Raw genomic sequence first — 25,157 nt, 5'->3', positions numbered from 1 at the left:
TCTTATAGGACTATATATCTCCGATTCATGATTTTTGGATATAGTATAAAACAGAGGTCCTCCATTATTCTTTTGCATATGGAGATCCGGTTTTCCCAACACCATTTGTTGAAGAGACTATTCTTTCCCCACTGAATAGACTTTGCACCCTTGTAAAAAAATCTTTAGATGTGAGGGTTTATTTCTGAACACACAATTCATTCCCATTGGTCTATGTCTATCCTGTTCTAGTGTCATGCTGTTTTGATCACTGTAGCATTGTAATAAGTTTTAAAATTGGGCAGTGTGAGTTCTCCAACTTCATTCTTCTTTCTCAATTTAGTTTTGATTATTCAGGCCCGTTTCTTACCCTTCTGTATAAATTTGATGATTGACTTTTCCATTTCTGTGGAGATGATCATTGGAATTTTAACAGGTTTGCTTGATTTGGTAAATCTCTGAGTAGAATTGACATCTTAATATTTAGTCTTCCAATCCATTAACACAGAATGTCCCTCCCTTTCTTTAGGTCCTCTTTAATTTCCTTCAGCAAAATGTTTTGTAGTTTATGTATATACATCCTTTACATCCTTGGTTAAATTTATTCCTAGATATTTGATTATTTTAATTGCTATTGAAATGGAATTTTTTTCTTGATTTCATCTTCATTACTAGTTTATAGAAACACTATTGATTTTTGCACATTGTTCTTGTACCCTACCACTTGCTGAATTCATTTATTAGCTCTAGTAGTTTTGTTTTAGATTTTTCTGGATTTTCTATATACATGATCATGCATCTACAAATTGGGAAAGTTTTCCTTTTTTTACTTTTTTTCCAATTTGAATGACTTTTATTTCTTTTTCCTGCCTAATTGGTCTGGTTAAATCTTCTAGTACAATGTAGAATAAAAGTGATGGCAGTGGACATCCTTGTCTTGTACCTGATATTAGAGATAAATCTTTCAATCCTTCACCATTGAGTATGATGTTAGCAGTAGGTTTTTCTTATATGCCCTTTATCGTTTGAGGAAGTTTTCTTCTATCCCTACTTTTCTGATTTTTTTTTTTATCTGGACAGGGTGCTGGATTTTGTCAAATGCCTTTCCATGTCATATGGCATGATAATGGGGTTTTGCCCCTCCATTCTATTAACATGGTATATTACATCAATTGATTTTCTTATGTTCAATGACCCTTGCATACCTAGGATAAAACTCACTTGATCATGGTGTATAATTCTTTTAATGTGCTGTTGGATTCAGTTTGCTAGTATTTTCTTGAGGATTTTTGCATCTATATATATATTCATAAAGGACTTTGCTATATAATTTTCTTTTTTTGTGGCATCTTTATCTGGCTTTGTTATGAGGGTGATGTTGACTTCATAGAATGAGTTAGATAGTATTCCCTCCTCTTATTTTTTTTTGGAAAAGTTTGAGCAGGATTGTTATTGGAATGTTTGGTAAAATTCACCAATGAAGCCATTTGGTCCTGGGCTTTTTTTTGGAGGGGGGAGGTGTTTGATTATTGATTCAACCAGTCTGTTGAGATCTTTTATTTCCTCCTAAGTCAGTATATGTAGTTTATTTCTTGGAATTTGTCCATTTCATCTAGATTGTCTAATTTGTTGGTGTGCACTTTATAATATCATTTTACAATTATTTTCATTTCTGTGAGGTCAGTGGTAATGCCACCTCTTTCATTGCTCATTTTAGTTCTTTGCCTCCTCTCTATTTTTTCTTCCTATGTCAGTCTACTAAAGGTTTGTTATTTATATTGATCTCTTCAAAAAGCAACTTTTGGTTTCATTGATCCTCTATTGCTTTTTTTAAAATTCTGTATTTTATTTACCTTCTTTCTTAAATTTGTTTAAATCTGCTCCTTCTGCATTTAATTTGCTCTTTTTTGTTTTTTCCTAAATCTTCCAGTTGTGAGGTTATGTCTCTAATTTGTGATCTTTCTTTTCTAATGTGAGATCTATAAATTTCCCTCTCAGTCTCCGCTGCAACCTACAAGTTTTGGTATAGCATGTTTTCATTTTTATTTGCCTTAAGATATTCCCTAAATTCTCTTGTGATGTCTCTTTTGACCCATTCTTTTTTAATAGGGCATTGTTTAGTTTCCACATATTTGTGAGTTTTCTCATTCTCTCTCTGTTATTGAATCCTAGCTTTAATCCATTGTGGTAAGAGAAGATATATTACAGTATTTAAATATTTAGAATTAATTGAGGCTTGTTAAACTTGGTTTTGCCGAGTTTCATTACTGAAACTGTAGCTGAAAACGTATCAACTCTAAGCCCTCTCTCCCAAAATATATTTATCTTGTTATTTTTCTGTTTTATCTAGACCACATTGAAACTCGCCCTCTTATCTATGGCTTATTTGATAGACTCAGTAACTGTTTTAGTTTCCTGGGCTGCTTACAGCAGATACCATGAGATGGGTTTGCTTATACAACGAGAATGTATTAATTCACTTGCGGTTTGAGATCCACTGCCAGTGACCCTGGTCTCCTCAGTCCCATGCAAGGCATGGCAGCCTCTGCTGGCCTCTCCCTTCTCTCCTGGGTTCCATGAATTTCAGCTTCTTGCTTCTGTCGCTTTCTCTCCCTTTGTCTGAATTTCATTCTCTTATAAAGGACTCCAGTAAGAGGATTAAGACCCATTCTGATTGAGGTAGGTCAAACCTTAACTGAAGAAGAATCATCAAAAGATCTTCCTTTCAATGGGTTTACAACCACAGGAATGGATTGGATTTAAGAATGCTTTTTTCCGGGGTACATACAATTACCACAGTAACTAAATCCTGTTTTGGTTGTTATGAAGGCAGAGCACAGAATACAGGACCCAATTTCAGTAAATGTATTCATCTCAGTCTCAGAATCTCCTGTAATCTTCCCTACCTACTCCCACTATTAGGAGACATGATAATTTTTTCATAAATGAAGTCTCTTTTCCCTAAGGCCATAGCAACATTTGCTACAAAAACGGGAGGGTGCCATAGTATCCATGAAAGAGCAAGTAGTGTAACAAGTTAGCTTGTTGCTACTTCTTTTTAAGTCAGGATAGGAAACCTTTGTTTTGTGTTTCATGAGGGATTACTTAATACAGAATTTGAATCTAGAAATAATCTTAGAAATATTAAACCCAGAGCTTTTAATTTTATAGATCAGAAAATTGAGATTTAGAATAGTTAAATAACTGTTCATGATCAAGTGTCTAGTAACAGAGTTAAGTGATGGTGCAAAATCTAGAAAATTTTTATCATATGCTCAGTATTGGAATGTTGCCCCCTTACCTAGCCTGGTTTATAGAAGTCGTTAGACAACACTTGTTGAAGTTTATTTTATTACTAAATAAGACATGTTCACTGTCCTCAAAGCATTTATTTACTAGTGAAAAAGCAAGAATTTAATTTCGTATCTAGTATTCTAAAATCATGTACAAAGTGCTAGAGCAGTGAGAATTAATTCAGTTTAGGAGAATAGAGAAAGGTTTATAAAGGTACAGATGTTTGAACTGGGTCTTGAAGAATTCCAAAGAGAAATGGAAGACTAACAATCCAAGGAGACGGAAAACCTTTGCATGGAGAATGAAAGTACCTAAGTTGGGAAGTGGATGTGGCTCCAGCAGCCGGGCACCCGCCTACCACATGGGAGTGTGGCTCCAGCAGCTGGGCACCCACCTACCACATGGGAGATCCCGGGTTGGTTCCTGGCGCCTCCTAAAGAAGACGAGCAGGACAGTGAGCTGACCTGACAGGCTGGCGCGGCAAGCTGACGCACCAAGGAGACACAGTGGGGAAACACAATGAGAGACACAGCAATCCAAGGCAGAGTTGGGTCAAGTGGTTGTGTACCTCTCTCTCATATGGGGCTTATGGGGGTTCTGGATTTGGTTCCCAGTCCCTCTTAAAATAAAGAAGATGAACAAAGAGGAGACAGCACAAACAGTGGGGGGTGGGGGGAATAAATTTTAAAAATAAGTCTTTGAAAAAAAGAAAGTATACAAATTGATCAAGAATTGATGAATGCTTTAAGGTAGCTAAGTGTGACTAGATTTGAGGATGGGAAGACAGGAAGAATCCAGATTAAGAAAATTCTTAGATACTATGGTAAAGTTTTCAGACATTTTTCTGGGAAAACACTGGCATCTTTTTTTTTTTTTGTCTTTATTTATTTTTTAATATTACATTAAAAAAATATGAGGTCCCCCATATACCCCCTCCCCTCTCACCCCACTCCTCCCCCCATAACAATAATCTCCTCCATCATCATGAGATATTCATTGCATTTGGTGAATACATCTCTGAGCACTGCTGCACCTCATGGTCAATGGTCCACATCATAGTGGCATCTTGAGGCAGATAAGAACATAAGCTATAAGGGAAAGTGATGGATTAATAAATCAGAAAGAATAAATAAGAAAGGAATGCCACAAAAGTCAACTGGAGATAGAGAACTGAGAACTCTTGCTCTAAGTAGGATTAATTACCAAGAGAAGTCAGGTGGAATAAAGACTGAGAAGGGTCCACTGTGTTTGAAAATAAGAAAGTTCTTGGTGGCTTCTGAGGAAGCAGTTTTAAATAAATATGAATAGACGCTAAATGACCATTGCATGTTGAAGGGGATTCAGGGTGAGAAAATAAAGATAGCATTTATTCCTGTTCCTTCATTTTAAACCTTGCCACTTAACAGCTTTTATCATATTCTTTTTCAAATCTTCAACCTTCACAAATTAGATTAAAAAATTATTATTTTTTTCTTTATGGAAATCCAGGGGGTTCCCCCTTTTATTAATAGATTCCACAACATTGGTTAATAGCTCACAAGGGTCAAAAGTTTTCCCACCTCATGGTGAGGAAAAAGGCCCACTGTCTAACGAAAACTATCACTATTTTCCATAATAGCCTCGCCCTGTTTACATTCATTTCCAATGCCAAGTACAGATAATCTCCGCTAGCAAATGAATATTGTAGATAGAATCTATATTGTTGTTGGCCTTTTATAACAACATTGCTTTGTAGTATTTGAATATCTCATTATCCTAAACATTTACGACCTAAGTTTTGTGTAATTATTTTTCTTTAAGAAGTGGTTTCAACTGTATCTAGTTGAGTGATTATAAATTTTTAAAGGCTGCAAGGCTATATACAAAAATATTAATACTCATTATTTCTCAGTGTTGAGATTAGATGAGTGTGTCTAATTTTCTTTTTATATTAAAATATTAAGATGGTATTTCAAAATATTGATTCATAAATGTTAGATTTTTTTTGTTTTCTTTTTTCCCAGAAAGGTTGGCATATTTTGCTTATACATACTCTCAAAATATAGTTTTGAAATTGAGCTGTGTAAATTTCAAACTTTTTGCATTGTAAGTCAGGTGAATTGGCATAGGATTTCGTCGGAGAGTTCTTAACTTGAGTATACATGTAAGGATTTGGAGAATTTAAGATGGTATTTTTTTGAAGAGGAGTTAAACCTTTGAGGTGTAGTCAGCTTCCAGTTATCTGCATGTGGTGGGACCATTCCTTCCTGGTGGGGGTTTCTCAGGCCTGGTGGGAAATTGCCATTGCCTGGATGCAGTAGAAAATAACTTGCATTCCTCTTGCTGGCTTGTAAAGCCACTTTCTCACCCACACCCCTGCGAATGGATGGGATTGCTCATCATCCATGCTTCAGACTTGATCCTTTCCATTAGCAAGGATAATAAGCAAATGTGTAGAAGTTAGGAGATGAGGTTAGAGAGTCTAAATACTTCTGCCGTTTTAAATTGTCAGTCATCTCTGTAATTCAGTTCACACCCCATTCTTAGTGTTGAAAGGACATTAAAAGCATCTTAACAGCCAAATCAGCTAGCAAGCCTCTGATGATAATCATTTATTTAGAACCCATGAGGCACTGATACAAAAACAGTTTCGTTTAGACGGTGGTGTTTCTTTTTATCTGTTTTTCACATCGGAGTTGTTAGCTTCACAGATTTGTATGTGGTATACAAGCTAAAAAGGAAGTAAAGAACAGATTCCCAGGGCTAATGACGTAGCTTTTGGGACGGAGAGTTGCGTGGGCTCAGATATGAACCTGTGTTTGAATATAAAGAGCACTGTCTTCTTGGAAGAGCTGCATTCCAGCCCTGGGAACCAGTTCTATTACCCTGAACGAGACTCTTGACCTCTCAGGACTTTAGTTTCCCCAAACTGTAGAGTGGAGCATCATCTGCTTCACAGAGAATTGAATAACATAGTTAAGTACATCTAGTAAACCACCTGGCACAAAGTAAGAGCTTTGAAGGTCTATCACACTGCACTACAGTATAGCAAAGACAGGATATCTTTAAAAGGCTGATCAATAGTAATGCACGTATGTTCTGACCTGAAAATAATCGTTTAGTTCTCTAATAAAAAATTCGATGAAGCTTATTTCAAGATAGGTACAAAAAACCATTAGATCTTACAGTGTTCAGCAGGTATTTGTGTGGTTGAGACTTGTCTTCTCTTTCTCAAAGCAGGGAAAGTATTTGCATCAGCACTTTAGAACTCAGTGTGTTCTCCTTTGGCCGTAGTCTTTCTGTGTTGTTATTTGGGAGCTGCTGTTGTTCATGTGCCAGCATCATCTAGGATGGTGATATTCCCACAAGGGACCTGGAGTTTTCTTATGGTCCTCTTCACCCCAGCCTCCCCGTGACTGGGTGAAGTAAGGTAGGGGAAGGGAAGTTTGGAAAGGGAGAGAACATGTATCGTCAACAATGTGTGGACCCAGAACGCTGAGGCGTCTGCTCCCATGAGCTGTTTTTATAGTCCATGGGTGTAGCGGCTTATAAGGAACGCTTTGTTTTATTTGTTGTGATAGCATTTTGACTATTGCTAAGCAAGAAACCAGAGTCAACCTGGATTCCTCGCTGTCGCGTGTTCCCCGAAATCCCGTCTATGTCCTCCGAGCGCCGCTAAGGACCCCTGACGCCTCTCTTAACCCGCCGCGAGTCCTGTCCTTCCACTGACCTTTCCACATCCTGCGGAATTAGAGAGCCTTCAAGCGCAGGAAATCTGGACTTAGGCGTGGCTCTATCTCCCATAGATGAACTTGTTCTACATCTTTGGACCTCAGTTTATCTAAAGAAAATATTGACATGGCATCAGTTTCCTTCTCATTCTTTCTGTGCTCTATCTGACTTTATCATTTTACAGTTTCCTTCCCCCGTTTCCACTTTCCCTCCTGAAGCTGCTGCTCCTTCTCCTGGCAAGCAGGAGCCTCTTGAAAAACCCAGGTACGACTGTTCAGGGGCATCTGTGTCCAGCATGGTCCTGTTTATACAGTATAGAGTTGGTCTGTTGTCAGCAAATTGCTCTATTTACTTCCCTGCTTTGAAAACAGGCCTGGAAGTGAGGAAGCAAAGACTGAGCAGAAAGCGCTGGAGTCTGTGGTGGGTGGGGGTGGCCGGTGCAGCGCCCTGTTCTCCCATGCGGGCGCACTCCCTGGACAGTGCGCAAGGTGACTCCCTGGGTTCTGGGGAGAAAGATAATAGAAGTTCTAGTTGTATTTATTTTGTATTTCTTTCTTTACAAAATTCTGTTTTTGTGTATAACTCAATCTATAACCAAGCAATCAGTATAGTAATACACGCATATCATTTGCAAATGAATAAATATGTATGTATGTATTGCAGTAGCATGCTTACAAGTATGTAAACCTGGAGAAGGAAATGGTCAACAGATTGTAGGCCACCGGTGAAAAGTTTCCAAGAAAGCAGTCAAGTGCGTCAAGATAAACATTATGTCCTTAAGTTTTCATTTTCGCATACGTGGAAATAAAGGCTAGAAGCCTACAATAACAAGGGCAACAAACAGTATGCAGGGAGCAGAACTGATTTAACTGTCTCCCTCTTATGAAACTGAGACAAAGTATTATTTGATCAGAATAGGTGTTTAATTTAAAGATTGAGTTACTGTTACTCATATTTGGGGGGGCGGGTTGTTAATTAACTCATACTGAAATTGATTCCGTATAATTAGACTTATTAAAACTTTTTCAACTGTGAGAGCTATAGTTTATTACTTCATTGTTTTTTAGAAGATTTGGCCAGAAATTTTAAGTCATAATTCTTGTGGATTTTCCCACTTAATTTATTTTCTTTTTATTTCTCATAGAATAAGACCACAGCTCGCCAAGGAAAAGATTGAAGGATGCCATATCTGCACATCTGTCACTCCTGGAGAGCCTCAGGTCTTCCTAGGGAAAGATAAGGCCTTTACTTTTGATCATGTGTTTGACATCGATTCCCAACAAGAGCAGCTCTACATTCAGTGCATAGAGAAACTAATCGAAGGTTGTTTTGAAGGCTACAATGCTACAGTTTTTGCTTATGGACAAGTAAGTATCGAGTCATCATCATACAAACTGTTACTTTTCAGAAGTGTCAATGCAATTGCGCTTTCGTTTTTGTTTCCTGAGGTTGTGCTATTAAGGTTGGGTACTCACCTTTCTCTGTTCTTTTATTCAGACTGGAGCTGGCAAAACGTACACAATGGGAACAGGATTTGATGTTAACATCACAGAGGAAGAACAGGGTATTATTTCACGTGCCGTTAAACACCTTTTTAAGAGTATTGAAGAAAAAAAACACAGTGCAATTAAAAATGGGCTTCCTCCTCCTGATTTCAAAGTGAATGCCCAATTCTTAGAGGTAATGGTCTAATTATATCATTAGTTTCCTTAAATCTTGTCCTTAAGACCAAATGCCCTTAATGATTATATACTCCCCAGTCCTTGTACATAGTCTAGAATATAGCACATAGACTGAATAAATTAACATTAAATAATAGGAATAAGTAGTCTTTACTTGTAGGTGATGATGTTGGCATGGAAGATTATAAACACTTGCCCGGTGTCCCTAGTTTAAAAGCAATTAATGTTTATTTCAGAATCTGCTTCCTATAATTCCTGTTGCAATTTAGGCAGCTCTCAGAGTGTTGGGAGGTCAGTAATAAGGCCAGAAGGGAGGGGGAAACACAAGGAATTAATGGGATTGGGGCTGTGGCACTAATCTGTTGCAGAAGCTATATCTCTGCAAGGGGAGTGAGCAGATCGGATACAGCATCCGAAGGTCGGGGCAGATTTGGGGTAATGCAGAGCAGTGTAGTCTGGTGGGAGGGGTTTGACAGCACGAGGACATCCAGGGCTGGAGCTGTTTTGCAGTTAGGTAGAAGGTGGCACTATATTTCTGGGTGATTAGTCTAAAGAGTTACATGAATTAATCATTCTGATCACTGAGAAACATTTTATTCAACACTATATGGCACAAAATAGTAAAACTTAATTCAAAGTAATATTAGTTATTTTATTGTTAGTTTCAATGGACAGCACAATTTAGTAAAAACCAAAGGGAAAAGATTGTTTCTACCAAAAGAAAGATAAGTGATAGTTCCTTTTCTTTCTCCACCTTCTACCTGCCCGATCACTCTACAAAATGTTGGCATTATGGCGTTAAAACATATTGGTAGAAAAATAGGTATGCGCATCGTCTTCTAAGGAGAGAGCTTGGTTTTGTCGACCACTAATGATGCAGAACACTAGTATAAGGTTGCTGACCTTATAAAAATCTAAGTGTTAATTTTTAGGCATATTGATAAATGTTGCAGGGTGGTGGGGAATATGTTTTATCTCAACTGGCAAAAATCCTTACAATCTCCTTTGAGTTTTGAATTTGTCTACATGTGACATATTTCTTAAGTTTGTTTGTATTTGTAAATATTTGCTTATCCCTTGCAAAGGATTAGTAGATCATTTCAGCTAGCCCTCCATCCATCAGTCACGATTAAATCATTTGTTCTTATCCTTATTTAAAAAAATCTGGCACTGATTTATATTTGTGGTATTAATTTTATGTCTTATTTTGAAGAAAATATGTCATTTTGAAGAAACTCAACAATATTTCATATGTTCGAAAGATAACATTTTATAATGTGCATAATGAGAGTCCTTGAGGCAAATACTGCTAAAATTAATATTTCTATTTGATAGCTCTATAATGAAGAGGTCCTCGACCTATTTGATACCACTCGTGATATTGATGCAAAAAATAAAAAATCAAATATAAGAATTCATGAAGATTCAACTGGAGGGATTTATACAGTGGGCGTCACAACACGGACTGTGAATACAGAATCGGAGGTGACATTTATCTTACAGTTAAAATAGAGCATATATGGCTTTATTTAAATAGTCAGCTTTGTTGGTGGTATCTTTAAATGCAAGGTATGAAATTTGTATCCTTAAACATAAATGAAATGAAAAAATCTTGTCTTCTTTTCCTTATGTCATTTTATACCAGATTTCATTTTTTTAAATGTGAAGGTCGTGATAAAGTCACTACATCTATCCTAACATCAAAAAACCCAAAAGCATTATACATTCGCAGCTAGAAAGAGTTAGACAGGGTAAAGAGAAGGATGAGAACCACGTTTCTTTGTGACCAATTACTGCAACAGATGTAACCATGGCTCCAAAATAAAGACTGTTAAAAATTACCAAATAATTTTTCCCCAAAAGATACAGAAGAGCCTGAGTAATTCATGTTACTGCTCAGTTTGTACTAAAGTGTTCTACTGTAACAGTTTTGGAATGAAAGCTACAAATGTCAGCAAATGGCAAACAATGGAGTCTCAGTGTTTTCTCCTATTAAAAAAAATAATACACTATTATACTGAGAAGTTCAGCTCCCAAAATGCCTGTAATTAAAATAAGGATAGGAAAAATCCACATCTTTTACATCTCTTGATATGATGGATTTTAGCCACCAGCTCAGGTCCTTGATTAGGCTGAATTTTGTTTGCTTTTCTCGTCTTCCCTTTTCCAGATGATGCAGTGTTTGAAGTTGGGCGCTTTATCCCGGACCACTGCAAGCACCCAGATGAATGTCCAGAGCTCTCGTTCACATGCCATCTTCACCATCCATGTGTGTCAAACCAGAGTCTGTCTGCAAATAGACGCTGTGAGTTACTAGTGCTGTCTTAAATGCTCAGACTTCCTCTCCCTAACATCACGAGACTCCCAAGAGAGTACATTTGGACCAAATTTACCTTGTTCAAGTATTCCTTTTACTAATGATATATCTTCTGTATATTTAAACGCATCTGGCCAACCTCAGAGGATTTTGAAATAAAAATTGGGCTTGTGTCTGTTACTTCCGGAAAGCCTGCTGTGGCAGGCGTATGAGGTGCTGGTGTAGTCAGCCTGAGACCCTCTCCCTCTGAGGCTTGCGTGCTACACGTTTCCCATCGCGGACGTGAGCAAAGTGTCTGCTGAAAACACCTGGGTGCCGGCCTTTTGCTTCACTCTGCCTTTGCCTAAGGTGCTACTTGCCCACAGATACATTTTGCATGTGTATTCATTTGGCCACGTGCCCATTTCTTTGGCTGAACGTATATACATGGGATGAGAGTGAGGTGGGATGGAAGAACATTTGTTGTCACACTAACAAGATGCTTGAAATTATTTCCCTCAATTGCAGGAAAATGCAGTTGATAACAAGATGATTTCTGAAACCTCACAGATGAATGAATTTGAAACCCTGACTGCAAAGTTCCATTTTGTTGACCTGGCAGGGTCAGAGAGGCTGAAGCGTACTGGAGCGACAGGCGAGAGGGCAAAGGAAGGCATTTCCATCAACTGTGGACTTGTAAGACCATCACTTTGTGCTGATAATGTATTGGTGTTTTTCTATCATCCTATTCTCTTTTGTAATAAGTACCCCAAATGGAAATACTTCATGCATTGAGCTGAGAAATAAAAGTTGCAGTACATTTAGGAGCAATGCATTGGATTTTTGATCTCCTTGCATTGTAGATTTTTGTTCTTCCTTTCACATTGCAGGTTTTCTTCATGTGTGTTCACTTATATGATCTAAATGTTATACGTGCAGAAAATCAGAGCTAGAAATTATTTTAAAAGTTCTTCCACATTAAAAAATAAACATTTACTATTATTTTAAGTGTTTCATGGCATAAGACTTTTAAGAAGTAGCTGCTGGCAAACATTTTATGACAGATATTTTATTGATTTTGGGAATTTTAATAAAATATTTTTTAGTAAAGATTATTTCAAAATGAGAATTTTTCTAGATTATATTAGCAATTAACTTTGATACCATGCCACCTAGTGGTTGGAAAATAACTGGTGATTGAGTTAGTATGAAACGTTTGTTAAATGGAAGAAAATTCCTGTGTAAAAAATCTTTGGTTCTTATTGTCTTCATTTAAAAATTGGACATTTGTTTCTGCAAAACAGTAGTAGAATCCCTGAATTTCTGTGATGCTGACAACATCAGGGCATGAGGTTTCTGCTTTGCTCCTTTTCCTCCCATTCTGAATTGGGGGACACCAAACATACTTCTGTTTTCTCCTCTGCGATTGCTCCCCCTCTGTGGGGTGACGACTGACTGAAGCTGATGAGAGAGAGCCAGTCCCCCAGCTCCACTGCCACTGTAACGTGTCTGCTGTGGGGTCAGATGCTGGGTGGGAGAAGGTCACCTGGATCCTGGGTTGCAAGATTGTTTTGAATTTCTTATGAGACGGAATTGTGTGTTTGTGATATCAGGAAAAGGCAAAACCGTCGCTCTGTCTTCCTGTTTAAAGTGTGTGGAGACACGTCTGCTTGAGTTTCAGCGTGGTCGCCACTTATGCCTCGTAGTCCTGGCAAAGGGGACCGAGAGGCAGTGTGCTGCTGATCCCGCTCCCTGCGTGACCCTTTTCCCCGGCAGAGCTGTGGTTGTAGAGAGTTGTGTTATTGAAGGCTAGTCTGACCGATGTTTAGGGCAACACGGCAGGAAAAACAGCAGGGAAAAAGTGGGATGCTTAACACTTACTTATGGCTTAAAATACACACATAAAGCCAGCCTGAACCCAAATGCTCTCAGTTCTCGTCTTGTGTCCTTGCTGTTTTCCGTAAGCCTGCGTCCTGTGACACTCCTCCTCTCTCTTAGCTGGCCCTTGGCAACGTCATCAGTGCTTTGGGAGACAAAAGCAAGAGAGCAACCCACGTCCCCTACAGAGACTCCAAGCTCACGAGGCTCCTGCAGGATTCCCTTGGAGGCAACAGGTACGGACAAGTGATTAGCTTTCTTCTTCTGAGTTTCCATTGTTCAGTTTCATAAGGAACTTTGTAAGGTGATTTGTAAGAGGTGATTTTATTATAAGGCACATTAATAGGGTGAGGAGCTACTTAATTATTAAGTACCAAAAATCTGTGGGTCATTTTGCACGTTATTTCACAAGTCCTTATAACCTCCCTTGAGGTGGTTATTCTTATGTTATTCTTATGTTATTGATAAGGAAATCGAAATTTTAAGAGGTTAAGTAATTTTTTCAGACTCACCTTGTAGATGAAGCCCATACCACATACTGTGTCATATCATCTGCTTTATTAAGTGCTTGGAAAAAAGTAGACAGCAAATAAAATTTTGCTGGAAAAAAATGCTGTCTTCTGTGTTACTGCAAAGTAAGTTAAATATCTTATTGATACTTTCTTCAAAGTCTCCCAGAAATGTAAACATTTTCATATGCTGAAAAAACTTTTTATTAATGTGATTGAATGAAATGTAGGGTATTTACTTACTTTGCTAACATCACAGGTACTCTTCCTTTCCCATCCTCGATATCATTATGATGTGTCCCATCAGCCAAGCTCATCCTTCTAGTAATGTACTCTCCTCTGTAAACATCAACAGGTTGTCTTTAGAAGTGGAAACACTTCTGGCATTTAAATTATTCATAGCATAATTCAACAAGTTACAGACAGTCGCAGCATTTCTATTCTACACTGTTTTCAGCCGTGTAACAAATCAGGCTTACTGGAAAGGTCACCAGATGCTGTACAATGCGCTGGTAATTAACCTGCAAACTCTTTTGGGAAAACTATTATTTTTAAAAAATTGGATAATGATAAATCTATTTAGGTTTGAAATCAGTTAAGAAACAAAGTTTTGTTTCATAAAATTCATTATCAGTGGTTGAACACCTGGGTACCTTTCCCCCCTCAAAAAAAAATTCAGTATCATTCTTGTTTCTTCTATGTAATTTTGTCATTGTCTCAACTCATTTCTCTTTTAGCATATCCTGTATATGGACAATTTTGCTTCCATCATTGCATCATTCTTCTTTTCATCTGGTCTTCATGTATCTTATGATTTTAAAAAATTATGTTTTTAAAGCCAAACTATAACTTTTTTTCATGTTTTCTAAATTGTAGCCCTTTCTTATATTTATTTCTTAACTATCAGGCAAAGCAGAATTAATAAAAATACCCCTTCCTCCTTACAAGTTTTACTGCTTTGGAGAGGCTGCTTGCCCTGAATCCAGTTTGTAAAAGGGGTTTTCACTGTGGGTCTTAAATTACTCTCCTTCTTCTTTTTATTTTTTTAAGGTTCTGGGGGCCAGGGATTGAAACTGGAATCTCATATGTGGGAAGCCTGCGCTCAACCACTGAGCCACATCGGCTCCTCTAAGTTGGATTTTTGTTTGTTTTCAGAAGGCACTAGGAGAAGAGCCCAGGACTCCCGTGTGGGAGGCGGGCACTCAACTGTTGAGCCCATCCACTCCCTTGAATCACTCTTGTTTAGCTAGGCCACAGCTAAATAGTCCTAGTTCCCTCCCATTTCCTGAGTCTCCTTCCAACTCTACCCTCAGTGAACTTTAATTCCTGATTAAAATTTTAGGGTTGAGTCCCTAGTTCACAGACTTTATACTCTGTGTAATCCTTGGGGAGCAAAGTATATTCATTTAGTAAAGTTGAGACAAATTAAGTAAGAAAAAATTTAAATGACAGATATTTTTAGAAATAATCTGTGTATGTTTGTGTTTACAATTTGCTGACTTTTCTGACCCAGCTGTTTTTCATACATGTATAATGTTCAAGATTATCACAAAATTATAGCAAAAATTTTGGAAAATACAGAAAAGTATAAAGTGTGAAGAAAATCAGTTTTATTTCTATTACATAGAAATATTGTGGTATATTTCTTTCCACATATTGAATATTTTAGTATACAATTGGCTAATATAAAATACAATAGAATATACACATAACATAAAACACAAAATATAATATATTATTATATGTTTAAAAGATATAGTTTATTTGAAACAGAATTGTGGTTTTTACATAAACTTCTAAAATAAGCTGCTTTAATGTTTTCTTTAAATTTCCCATAAATTCAACTGTTACTAAAGTTTATCTTTTTTGGGTTTTGTGTCTTTAGTGTGTCCTAGTCTGTCTTGGCCAGTTCCTCTCGTTCATCACTTCTCTGTTCTCATTACATATTTGACACTGGTGCTTCCCAAATTATCTATGAGAGACGAGTCTCCCTCTGCCCCTAATTTGATATTGTGCATGATCATACTTAGCTTGCACCATTTGTAAGTCACCATGTCAGTTCAAAAACATCTGAATTATCTATGCCTTATTCAGTGAGAAAAGCCAAATCAAATGCAGCAAGTATTTCTAAAATGCATACTCTCAATTTCTGTACTTTTGTCATCACGAGCCTGCACAAATAGTTTGCAGATTGGCATTAGTCTGGTGTGTACTTTATGTAGCCCTGCTATGTTCAACACCCACTGCTCTCACTCTCATTTGATTTCCTTATCTTCTTCTTAATCAAAAGAGTGAGCTAGAGAGGCATACATTATCTTAACTTTCTGACCCCTGATAGATAAATACACAATTACCAATGACCTAGCAAGTGTCAAATATGTTATGTGCTAGAAGTACACTGATAAATAAAACCTTATGATCTCTGTCATCTAGGAGTTTAGGATCTAAGACCTAAAAAATTTTTTCTAAGACCTAGAAAATTTTTTAATAATAATATATTATTGCCCATTGTAATTTTATGTCTCATAGACACAGATATAGACATAATAGCTAGGACATACTAAGAATTCCACTATCTTATTCTTTATTGATAAAACACTTTATTATGACCATAAAGTAATGTTTATCATTTTTTTCTGTGTAACCTGGACCACTTAATAATAGTACAACTTTGAAATTTTGGTCATTCAATCACAAATGATGTTAAATTATAATATGGAACCTTAGTATATAGTAAATACTCTTGTTGTTCAGGTATAATTAGATTTTGTGTGAAATTCTTTGCTGACACCAAAGGTCAAGATACAAGTGATTAAATAAAAGGAAGAAAGATTTTAAATCCTGAAACAATAGGTAAATAATGAAAGAAATGTTTTTATGTGTTCAATTTATCATATTCTAGGTAGCTTAGATTTAATTATTATGTACTTCCCACTTCAAAAACTTTGTAAAGAGGTGAGAAATAAATATATGTGCTTGTATTTTCTCAAACTTTATTGGTCAAAGAGGGATAATGTAAATTCATTTCCTCAATTTTACCCAAGTAAACATACTCTTTTTCCTTGAGATAATTTAACAGTAGGGGACTTTTTAAATTTGCTTTTAAGATAGCAGCATCAGTCTTCCAGCATCTTGAAGAAAATACGCTGTTTTAAAGGGCAGGAATGTAAGTGATTTTTTTCCTCCCCAGTGTTTTATTTGCTTTTATCTGAAAACCTAACTCTTCTTTGTAACTTTCAGCCAAACTATTATGATAGCATGTGTCAGCCCTTCTGACAGAGATTTCATGGAAACTTTAAACACTCTGAAATATGCCAATCGAGCTAGAAATATCAAGAACAAGGTGATGGTCAATCAGGACAGAGCTAGTCAGCAAATCAACGCCCTGCGGAGCGAGATCACGCGACTGCAGATGGAGCTCATGGAGTACAAGACAGTAAGCCAGAGGGCTTGACTTTGCGTGCCGTGATGCCGCTCGTGCCCGCATGGCGTGACCACAGTGACGCCCTTTGGGGCAGCTTGTCTCTGTCCCGTCTCTGGAATCTCTTGGACGGCAGGGATGGCCGCCTTCCTTTTGGGGGAGGGGGTCTCCGTTCTGCCTTATTGGTAGCCTATAGTGATAGCTGTCTACCAACCTGACCCGCCTCTTGTTCCAGAAGGCTTCCGACACAGTCAATTTCTTCAGTGACACATGCACCGTGAACAGTTGTAGTAGAGGGGGAAAGGTCTCTTTTGCCTTGGGGTTGGTCAGACAAATGGGCTCTGGGTTGTAGAATTGCATAGTTCTGTAGTATCTTTCAACAATACTCTTGTGTATGTAAGGTTCCTCAACCAACAAGGAAATTTTCCTTTTGTAGGGTAAAAGGATAATTGATGAGGAGGGTGTGGAGAGCATAAATGACATGTTTCATGAGAATGCCATGCTGCAGACTGAAAATAATAACCTGCGTGTAAGGATTAAAGCCATGCAAGAGACAGTGGACGCACTGCGGGCCAGGATCACGCAGCTTGTGAGCGATCAGGCCAACCAAGTGCTTGCCAGAGCAGGTGTGTACGCGGGTGGGATGGCTGCGGGATTAACTTCTGGAGGGCAGGGAGCATTCTTTATCCTTGCTAATCACCTAGAATAGTCGAGGCAACTCCTTAAGCAGTAGAAATGCCAAACTGTGTACAATCTATGATTTTAAGTTAAAGACCTAAGTAGTTTTGCAATAGATTCTTACATAAACAAAATATGCCCCTTTGTTTTATTGAATTATTTTAACTGCTTGTGTAATTAAAGGTAGGAAGTTGGCTGTGAGAATTGTGTTTTAAAGCGTTTTATTATAATTCTTCTATAACTTTGTGTTTTGTCCTTGTTTGGTGTTGTTGAAGTCTTATTCATTTAAAGGAAATTCTTAATTGGACATTTTATCTTACAGGTGAAGGGAATGAGGAGATTAGTAATATGATTCACAGTTATATCAAAGAAATTGAAGACCTCAGGTACAGTTCATGTACTACTATATATAATGCATGCTTGGTTTTGAGCTTTGCAATATGGTAACACTGCTATGTGTTGGGCTTATTCAGCAAATGTTCACAATGGTATTTCAGTCCTTTAATCAGGTTAACTGAAGGGAAATAGATACTTCGCCCGTGATGTCACATTCCAAACTTCTTTCCTCCTCTGTCTTCCTATACATTCCTCCTGCTTTTGTTGTTGTTGTTATATGCCTCATCAGGAGCTTACCTGACATACAGGACACTATTAAGGTTGGTGAGCTTATTTTGGGTGGCTCTCTACCCTCTCTTTACTTTTCCTTCTACCATCTGGAAATAGATCAACATCTACACGTCACCTCCAATTTTCTGTTCCCTTATGCCTCTTCAGCTATTCTGTATCTGTGGATCATTGCATCCCTACCAATATGCCTGCTTCTCTCTTGCATTCATGCATACCGAGGTTCATTCATTCCCTTGAATTTTGTGCAACATACCACGAGTGCTCCCTGTGTACCAAACCCATGCCGTGGACTAGGGGCAAGAGTGGCATTAAGAAGAAGTTCACAGTCTGGGTGGGGAGATATATGCCAGTAATCACATGTAGTAAACAGAAAGCCATGCCTTGTGTGCAGATGTGGCGATCACGGAGTCCAGCCTGGAGAAGAGGGGTGGGAATGAGTCTGAGGGGCACTGAGTTCTGTAATATTTTCAGGTGCCATAGTTTGCATCACTGCTGCGGTACTTTATCTTGAAGTAAAACTGCACTATGCTCCATGGGGCGCATCTGAGCTGCTCAGTTCTCACTTATGCTTACCCACTTTCAGGGACTAAGCAAGAGACCATCTTTCACAGCTACCCAAACACTGCCCCATCTTGTGTTTGTGTTTTCTTTCCCACTCTCATCCTCTGACTAGTCTCGAGTTTCTCAAATCGAGATGAGTACTGGCTCCACTGTTGCTGGCTCCACAAGGCACACTGGATTCCTTAAGTGTTTAAAAAAGTAAAAACAAAGTGGAAGCTATCCTGACGTGTGTGGTAAAGTTACCAAAGAGCCCTTAGCTTTCTATTCTGACTGTTCTCCCTCCCTTACCCGCTTTGGTGGGCTCCATTGCTACAGCGCTTAGACCCTTCCCAAGCTTTGCCTTTCTGACATAGACCCATGAACACTGGGTCCTGGTTCTCCTCAGGATTGGCAGTTTCTGCCCTTGTCTTGACAGGACTCTTCCCAGCCCACCAGAAAGCTTTTCTCTGGCCAGTCTTTCCTCACTTTGTAGACCCCAATTTTAACATTCCTTGAGACACAGCTGATGTCTCTATTACTAGAGCTCCTCTTTTGCTTCTAGCCTGCTTCCCCATACTCCTTTTATTTCCTTGGTACTGGCAATTGTTAAGGCTGAAAACAAGCTCTGCCTCTTGTGCCCCATTTCCCCTTCCGGCCTTTTATTCTAGGGCTGACCTGGGCTTGATTGCACTATGAACAGGTGGCTTGACCTGTCATTAATTGTCATTAATTCCTGGAATGCTGCCAGAATAATTTCCACCACTTCTTGTGGCTAAAAGCATCTAATACATTCCTTCTTCAAGGTCTTGAGTCATGATGATTCTTTAAGCCATTTACAGAGTAGAGATGACTCAAATCCTGAGTTCAATCAGTGATCAAGTCTTTCCTGGAGTAGGTGAATAGCTTCTTTCACTTTCCCAATTTCTTTTTGATCACCTTTTAATTAGGCTTTTCCCACCCCTGAGGAGTAGTCTTCTAGAACCCCAGGACTGTAATTTATAAGATAAAAATAATTCATGTATGTGGTAAGCATAAATGAGCCCTGAATTCAAATTGGATTACCTGGGTTGAAATTCAAGCTTTTGTTTATTAATAAGGTGTGTCACCTTGGGCAAGTTACTTGAACTTCAGTTTGCTCATCTGTGAAAATGAGGTAATACCTGCTAGTCTCACATAATTACTAAGAGACTCAAAAAAAAAAAAAAAAAAAAGAAGTACTGTAAAGGCTTAAAGTGTTGTTATTATTATTTAGGCCCATGTTCTCACATTCTGTCTTTATTACTAAATCTTACTCCAGTCCACATTTCCATCAAAACTTGGTTTCTTTTTATTTTCAGCTCTTTAAACTTAATGCAAATATATGCTTATGTGTTGCCCCTTGTAAAATTTATATTTCATTTTATCCTAATTTTAAAATAATCAGCTTTTAATAAATTTATGTCATGTTATTTTTGAAATACTAATAGTCACTAATAAATTATAAATCCTTATATTTTTTTCAGGTTAAAAGTTCTGTAGAAATTTTAAATTATAAATTTTTAAATATAGGAAAGTATAAAAGAGAAATCAAAATCACCCATATATTCACCATTTTAAAGTGTAAATAAAAAAATGAGTGTAAATATTTTCATGTGTGTCTCTTCAATGTTTTATCAATGCATATTTTATAGCAAAATGGACAACGGAGTGCATGTATTACTTTGCTACCTGTTCTTTGAAATGTAAATATGAGCATTTTTTCAATGTTATTAAATATTTTTCGAAGTGATTTTTGAATGGTTCCATATAGCTTATCATATTGTTGCAGTTGGTTTATTTAACCAGTTCTCTTGTTAGGTAGTTACACTGTTTCTAATTCTTTGATGAGAATATTATTTTTAAAATACAATATCAGTCCATTGAGCTTTAAATGTCTTGTATCATTGAACTTCATAACAATCCCAGAGAAGGATATATTTTCATCTCCATTTCCAGAGGAAAGAGTGGAGGGTTTTAGGGACTGATGGCCCCAGCTCCAGTGAGTGGCAGCTGAGGTGCAAGCCCTCGGTGTGCCTCTCACCCAAGGAGCCCGTGCACACCCCTTTCTTCCTTACTGTTTGCTTTCCTGTTAAATAAAATGCAGGCATTTCACACCAAGCAGCTGGGTGGGTGAGTGGGAAGGAGAGAGAGCGAGAGAGAGAGAGGAGTCATCTGTACAAGGCCTACCAAACACAGATCTGCTACTGCAGCCTGGAATTGCGGAGGCCACTCAAAAAGGCTTCCTCTTTTATCAGCACCAAGATCAAAGAAGCACTGAGTATGCTTTTGCCAAATGAACACTTTTATAACTAGGTAGTAAACAGACTAGAAAAACAAAATATGAACTGTTTGGTTATTATATAAATTAGCCAGTTAAAAGACAGGACATAATTGTTTTAACTGGTATATTAATACTTTCACGCATTCATAAGATTCCCTGTGTACTTATTATGTACCCAGGCTTTGTGCTAGATGTTAAAAATACAGAATAGTATAAAATATTATTTGCACTTTGCTATTGTTTGATAATCTTGAATTTTGACTTTGAACTTTTATAGGTAAGCTGAGTTTTTATACTTAGTTTGCCCTCCTGATTAAAAAAAATCATAGAATTATATCCAGAATTTTCTTTAATACAATTTTCAAGTCATTGGATAATCCAGAAGTTTATACATGGCTATTAGGCATTTAAAAATACTGTAATTGTTGTTCTGCTTGCATATGACCCCAGACATATGATAAAACAATGTCATTAAATAATACATAGGGCTTTGGTCTGAAATATATATTCAATGATATTACATATACCTTGCTTCAAGCTGGTATGAACAGTGCCATGTATTGGTAGACAATGAAGAAACCCAGAGCTGACTGTGCCTTCCAGAATTTAATAGTTGCAAATATTCCAGCATCTTCCTCTGAAATAGCTGAACATATGACTAAAGTGCTTAGTAATATAGTATTGAGACAGATACAGCAGATAGAATTTTCTCCTTATGGTCTTCTTTTAATTACCTTTGTGCCAAATTCACCTTGAAAATCTAATATATTTAAGTAGATAGTTGTGTTCTTGATGGTTTAAATTAAGTAGAAGTAAAGGGACTGGCCTAGAAGACTTCCTGAGCTCTCTTTAATCTTAAGAATTCTGGCCTTTTTAGGAACTCACTATTCCATGTTTTCCAACATTATTGACACACCATAGATTATTCTTTTGTCACTATTAGGTCTATTTGAGCCAACAAAAGGATGTCTTCAAGGATCAAACCTAGGTTTCCTTGGAGACATCATCTTTTCCCACACCATATTCAGGAGCCAGTTAGGGGCCTGCTAGACTGTTCCTTGCAAAGTTTTGGAAATGCTACTATTGCATGAATGAGGAAATGAAAGAAGGGGCTCATGCTGCTTGCATATTTTATGTTTAAATAATGGGCTTACAGAGCAAGGGGAGCTGGTGCCCACTGTAATCTAATTATCACTAACACCCGAAGATACAGAATTTTTTTGAGCATTGTGATACCAGATTATATTTATTCAAGCAGGGAATTATAAAAATATCCTAAAAATTAGTGTTTCTGACTACATTTTTTAAAAAACTGCATACAGCTGTATTGAAATACATTTTAGAAAGCTTTTAGCATGCAAAAAAGTTCATTTAAAATGCTCTCTATTCAAATGTATTTTTATTTTACTAGGGCAAAATTATTAGAAAGTGAAGCGGTGAATGAGAATCTTCGAAAAAACCTGACAAGAGCCACGTCAAGATCACCATATTTCAGTGGATCATCAGCTTTTTCTCCTTCTGTATTATCCTCCGACAAAGAGACCATCGAAATTATCGATCTAGCTAAGAAAGATTTAGAGAAGCTGAAAAGGAAAGAAAAGAAGAAGAAAAAAAGGTACTGTTATAAAATCACTATTTAATGCATCCCATTTTTCTTTCTTTTAAGGATATTTTCATTTGCAATTACAGTGAGTATATATAGTCTCATATATATATTAGTAAATGAAATGTTATTTAAATTAGCTGGCAATTACAGCTATATGCTGATTAAACTTTTATCTTTTTGTAAGAAAAATGAGCTTAATTGTAATAAATGGTAATGAATTTTATTCAGACTATGACAAGATAAAATTACTCTTACAAATTATTTAATATTTCTTCAAGTAGCTGCTTTTGCATTCCATTCATCTTGTTTTCTGCAAAGTTTGCTGCATCATTGAAACTCTGTGTTTTCTTTCCCCCGCCCCCATTTTCTAATGCAGTTAAGTAGTCTCATGGATATTCTAATTCCTGTCTAGATGAGCTTCACTAAAGGCTAAACTAATCCATCAGAATGTCATTTAATATCATTTAGTCTCTTCTATATTTTCTGCTGGGCTTCTAACCTCATTATGTGGAAGTTATTTATGTTATTTCAGATTTTCCAAATCTTCCAACAAGGAGTTACTCAGCCTTTCACCACTGTTTTAGGCTTTCTCTTCTTTGCATCCTGTTACTATCTCCCTCAGAAATCACCTGGGTGCAGAGGATGAAAATGAAAATTTAAGCACTTGTAGTGTATGAGTGGTTATATCTCACAAATTCTTTACATGTTGACACTTGATTCTATGGTGCAGTCAAATTACTTACTGAGACTATATTAAATTTAAGCATTTTTGGCTAGATATTCAAAAAGAGGCAGAGCCAGCTTATTATATTTGTCAAGTGGTCTGTTACAGGGGGAAAGCTTTGTAGAATTGTAGTTGGTATTTAGTATACCCGCTGCTTTGCTCAGTTTGTTTAGACTTTTATTTAGGCAACCAGGCATTTCTTCCTTAAATAATTAGGTGATCAAAGTCTGCTGTGTGTTCTTGAGTTAAAAAGGAAAGATTAAATTAATTAAAGCAAGGATTTACACGTCTATGATTGGGAGGCATTTCAACTGCAATTTTGTACTTAAGATATTAATGCCTTAATAGGTGTTTTTCATGGATGGCTGCATATGGAAGCATTAAGAAATGCATGATGATTAGTTCTTCCCTTATGGAGGGCACTTAAAACTGAAATAATGATCACAGAATTATCGAAGCTAGTGTTACTAAACACTCTGCTTTGAATAAACATGAGACTTTGCACGTTCACTTGTAAAATCCAGTTCTGTAGTTGGTCAAATGTCCAAAGATATAACTTGTTTTTTAAAGGTTTAGGTCCTTTATGTTCACGAATAATAAGAAAGCATGACAAGGGTATAATTTTCAAGTGAATGAGCTGATTCTTCTCTTTGCTTTCAAGGTAAATTAAGAGGTGTTGCCCTAATCAGCTGTTGGGTAAGGATAATGAAAAGTAAATAGGGAGCCCAGTAGAATGCTAGGCTACTTTGATATTTTTATAATGGTGGTAGACACCCAAAATTAATCCCTCTGCTTCAAGTTATTTTTGTGATAATGCAGGGTTATAGACTTTTGATTGATTAGCAGTCAAAAGAAAAAACACTTTATTGAAATTTTTCCTTGTTGCATTGTTATGGAACTCTTAACCATTTTAAGATACCAAAAAATATTGAAACATTATTTATTTCTGGCTATTTCCATGATGATAACTATAATAATTATTATGATAGTAATTATAGATGTTAACACTAAGAACTCACCAAACAGCTGGACTCAAACATAAAAATCGAAGTGAAGAAAATAAATTATCTCCTTAAAAAATTAACATGATTTGAGATTTTTAAAAAATCGTGAGAAAAAAGAACAAGCCAGATAAGAAGTAAAAAATAGCTTAGAATTAGGAAAAAAAAACACAATTAATGCTTCCTAAAAAATAATTCTGAGTGCTTCATACAAAATGCTTTATAAACCATTTTTACAAGCATGCTGTATCTTTGTAAAACTGAACTATAAAAGCCTTTAAAGCAATTTATGAAGTTGTTCCTACGTATATATAAACACATGTAATTTGTCTTACCACAGGATAGGCAAGCATTGTTTTGCATTAAAAAAGGAAAACCTATACTATTTTACTCAGCTTGATAAAACATTGTATTCACCATGCTTAGATCCCAGTAACCTTTAGCTGGTTGTTATGTTTTTCAGCTATGAATTTTTCAGATGTAGATAAGCTCTCGTTTTAGCCAAAGCATTCCCTCCAGGCTGAAACAAGCAATCAGACAAACAGTGTCTAGAGTGACAGCAGCTTTACCCGTTAGTGCCCAGGCTTCTGCAGTGACTCCCCGAGGCGGTAACTCCTACCTGGGTGATTCTGGTTGAGTTGTACAACATGCTTCATTTTAGTGTTTATTTCTCAGAGAGGACGTTGCAAAACCTTGCTTCCTCCTCAACGTTACACATCCAGCAAGTTCAACTAAAGTTAATTGTTTGAAATTTGGGGCTAATTTTTCTCAGAAGGTGTTGTAAATACTTGGTGGCCAGGTTTCCCAGCTTACTCCTGGGAAATGATTTTTAGCCATTTCATTGTTCTTGTGCTGAGCAATTCAGGAGGGAGTAGGAAAAGACAGGAAGGAGGAAGGATACCTTCCTTCCCT

At 37.0% G+C, this 25,157-nt stretch overlaps 1 protein-coding gene and 1 long non-coding RNA gene across 17 annotated transcripts in view; one reads left to right on the top strand and one right to left on the bottom strand.

The window, feature by feature from the left end:
* KIF21A (kinesin family member 21A) overlaps positions 1-25,157 on the top strand; it is a 158,792-nt gene that overhangs the window by 78,225 nt on the left and 55,410 nt on the right. For all 16 annotated transcript variants that reach the window (XM_058307800.2, XM_058307794.2, XM_058307788.2 and 13 more), the window contains exons 2-11: positions 8,129-8,351; positions 8,482-8,664; positions 10,002-10,151; positions 10,837-10,971; positions 11,491-11,658; positions 12,961-13,076; positions 16,590-16,785; positions 17,207-17,396; positions 17,771-17,834; positions 22,326-22,529. In XM_058307800.2, the coding sequence (XP_058163783.1) occupies positions 8,129-8,351; positions 8,482-8,664; positions 10,002-10,151; positions 10,837-10,971; positions 11,491-11,658; positions 12,961-13,076; positions 16,590-16,785; positions 17,207-17,396; positions 17,771-17,834; positions 22,326-22,529 (1,629 nt within the window). The remainder of the gene's footprint in view (positions 1-8,128; positions 8,352-8,481; positions 8,665-10,001; positions 10,152-10,836; positions 10,972-11,490; positions 11,659-12,960; positions 13,077-16,589; positions 16,786-17,206; positions 17,397-17,770; positions 17,835-22,325; positions 22,530-25,157) is intronic.
* On the bottom strand, positions 3,210-22,330 carry LOC131280551 (uncharacterized). Its single transcript, XR_011650203.1, has 7 exons — positions 21,442-22,330; positions 13,593-13,688; positions 13,353-13,468; positions 8,460-8,574; positions 6,983-7,487; positions 6,439-6,668; positions 3,210-4,361 (listed from the first exon to the last, which is right to left on the bottom strand). It is a non-coding gene; the product is annotated as an uncharacterized lncRNA (long non-coding RNA).

Source organism: Dasypus novemcinctus, chromosome 12 (assembly GCF_030445035.2).
Source record: "Dasypus novemcinctus isolate mDasNov1 chromosome 12, mDasNov1.1.hap2, whole genome shotgun sequence".
Classification (NCBI taxonomy): Eukaryota; Metazoa; Chordata; class Mammalia; order Cingulata; family Dasypodidae; genus Dasypus; species Dasypus novemcinctus.
Note: the sequence above shows the minus strand (reverse complement) of the source record. Positions and strands in the feature narration are given on the sequence as shown.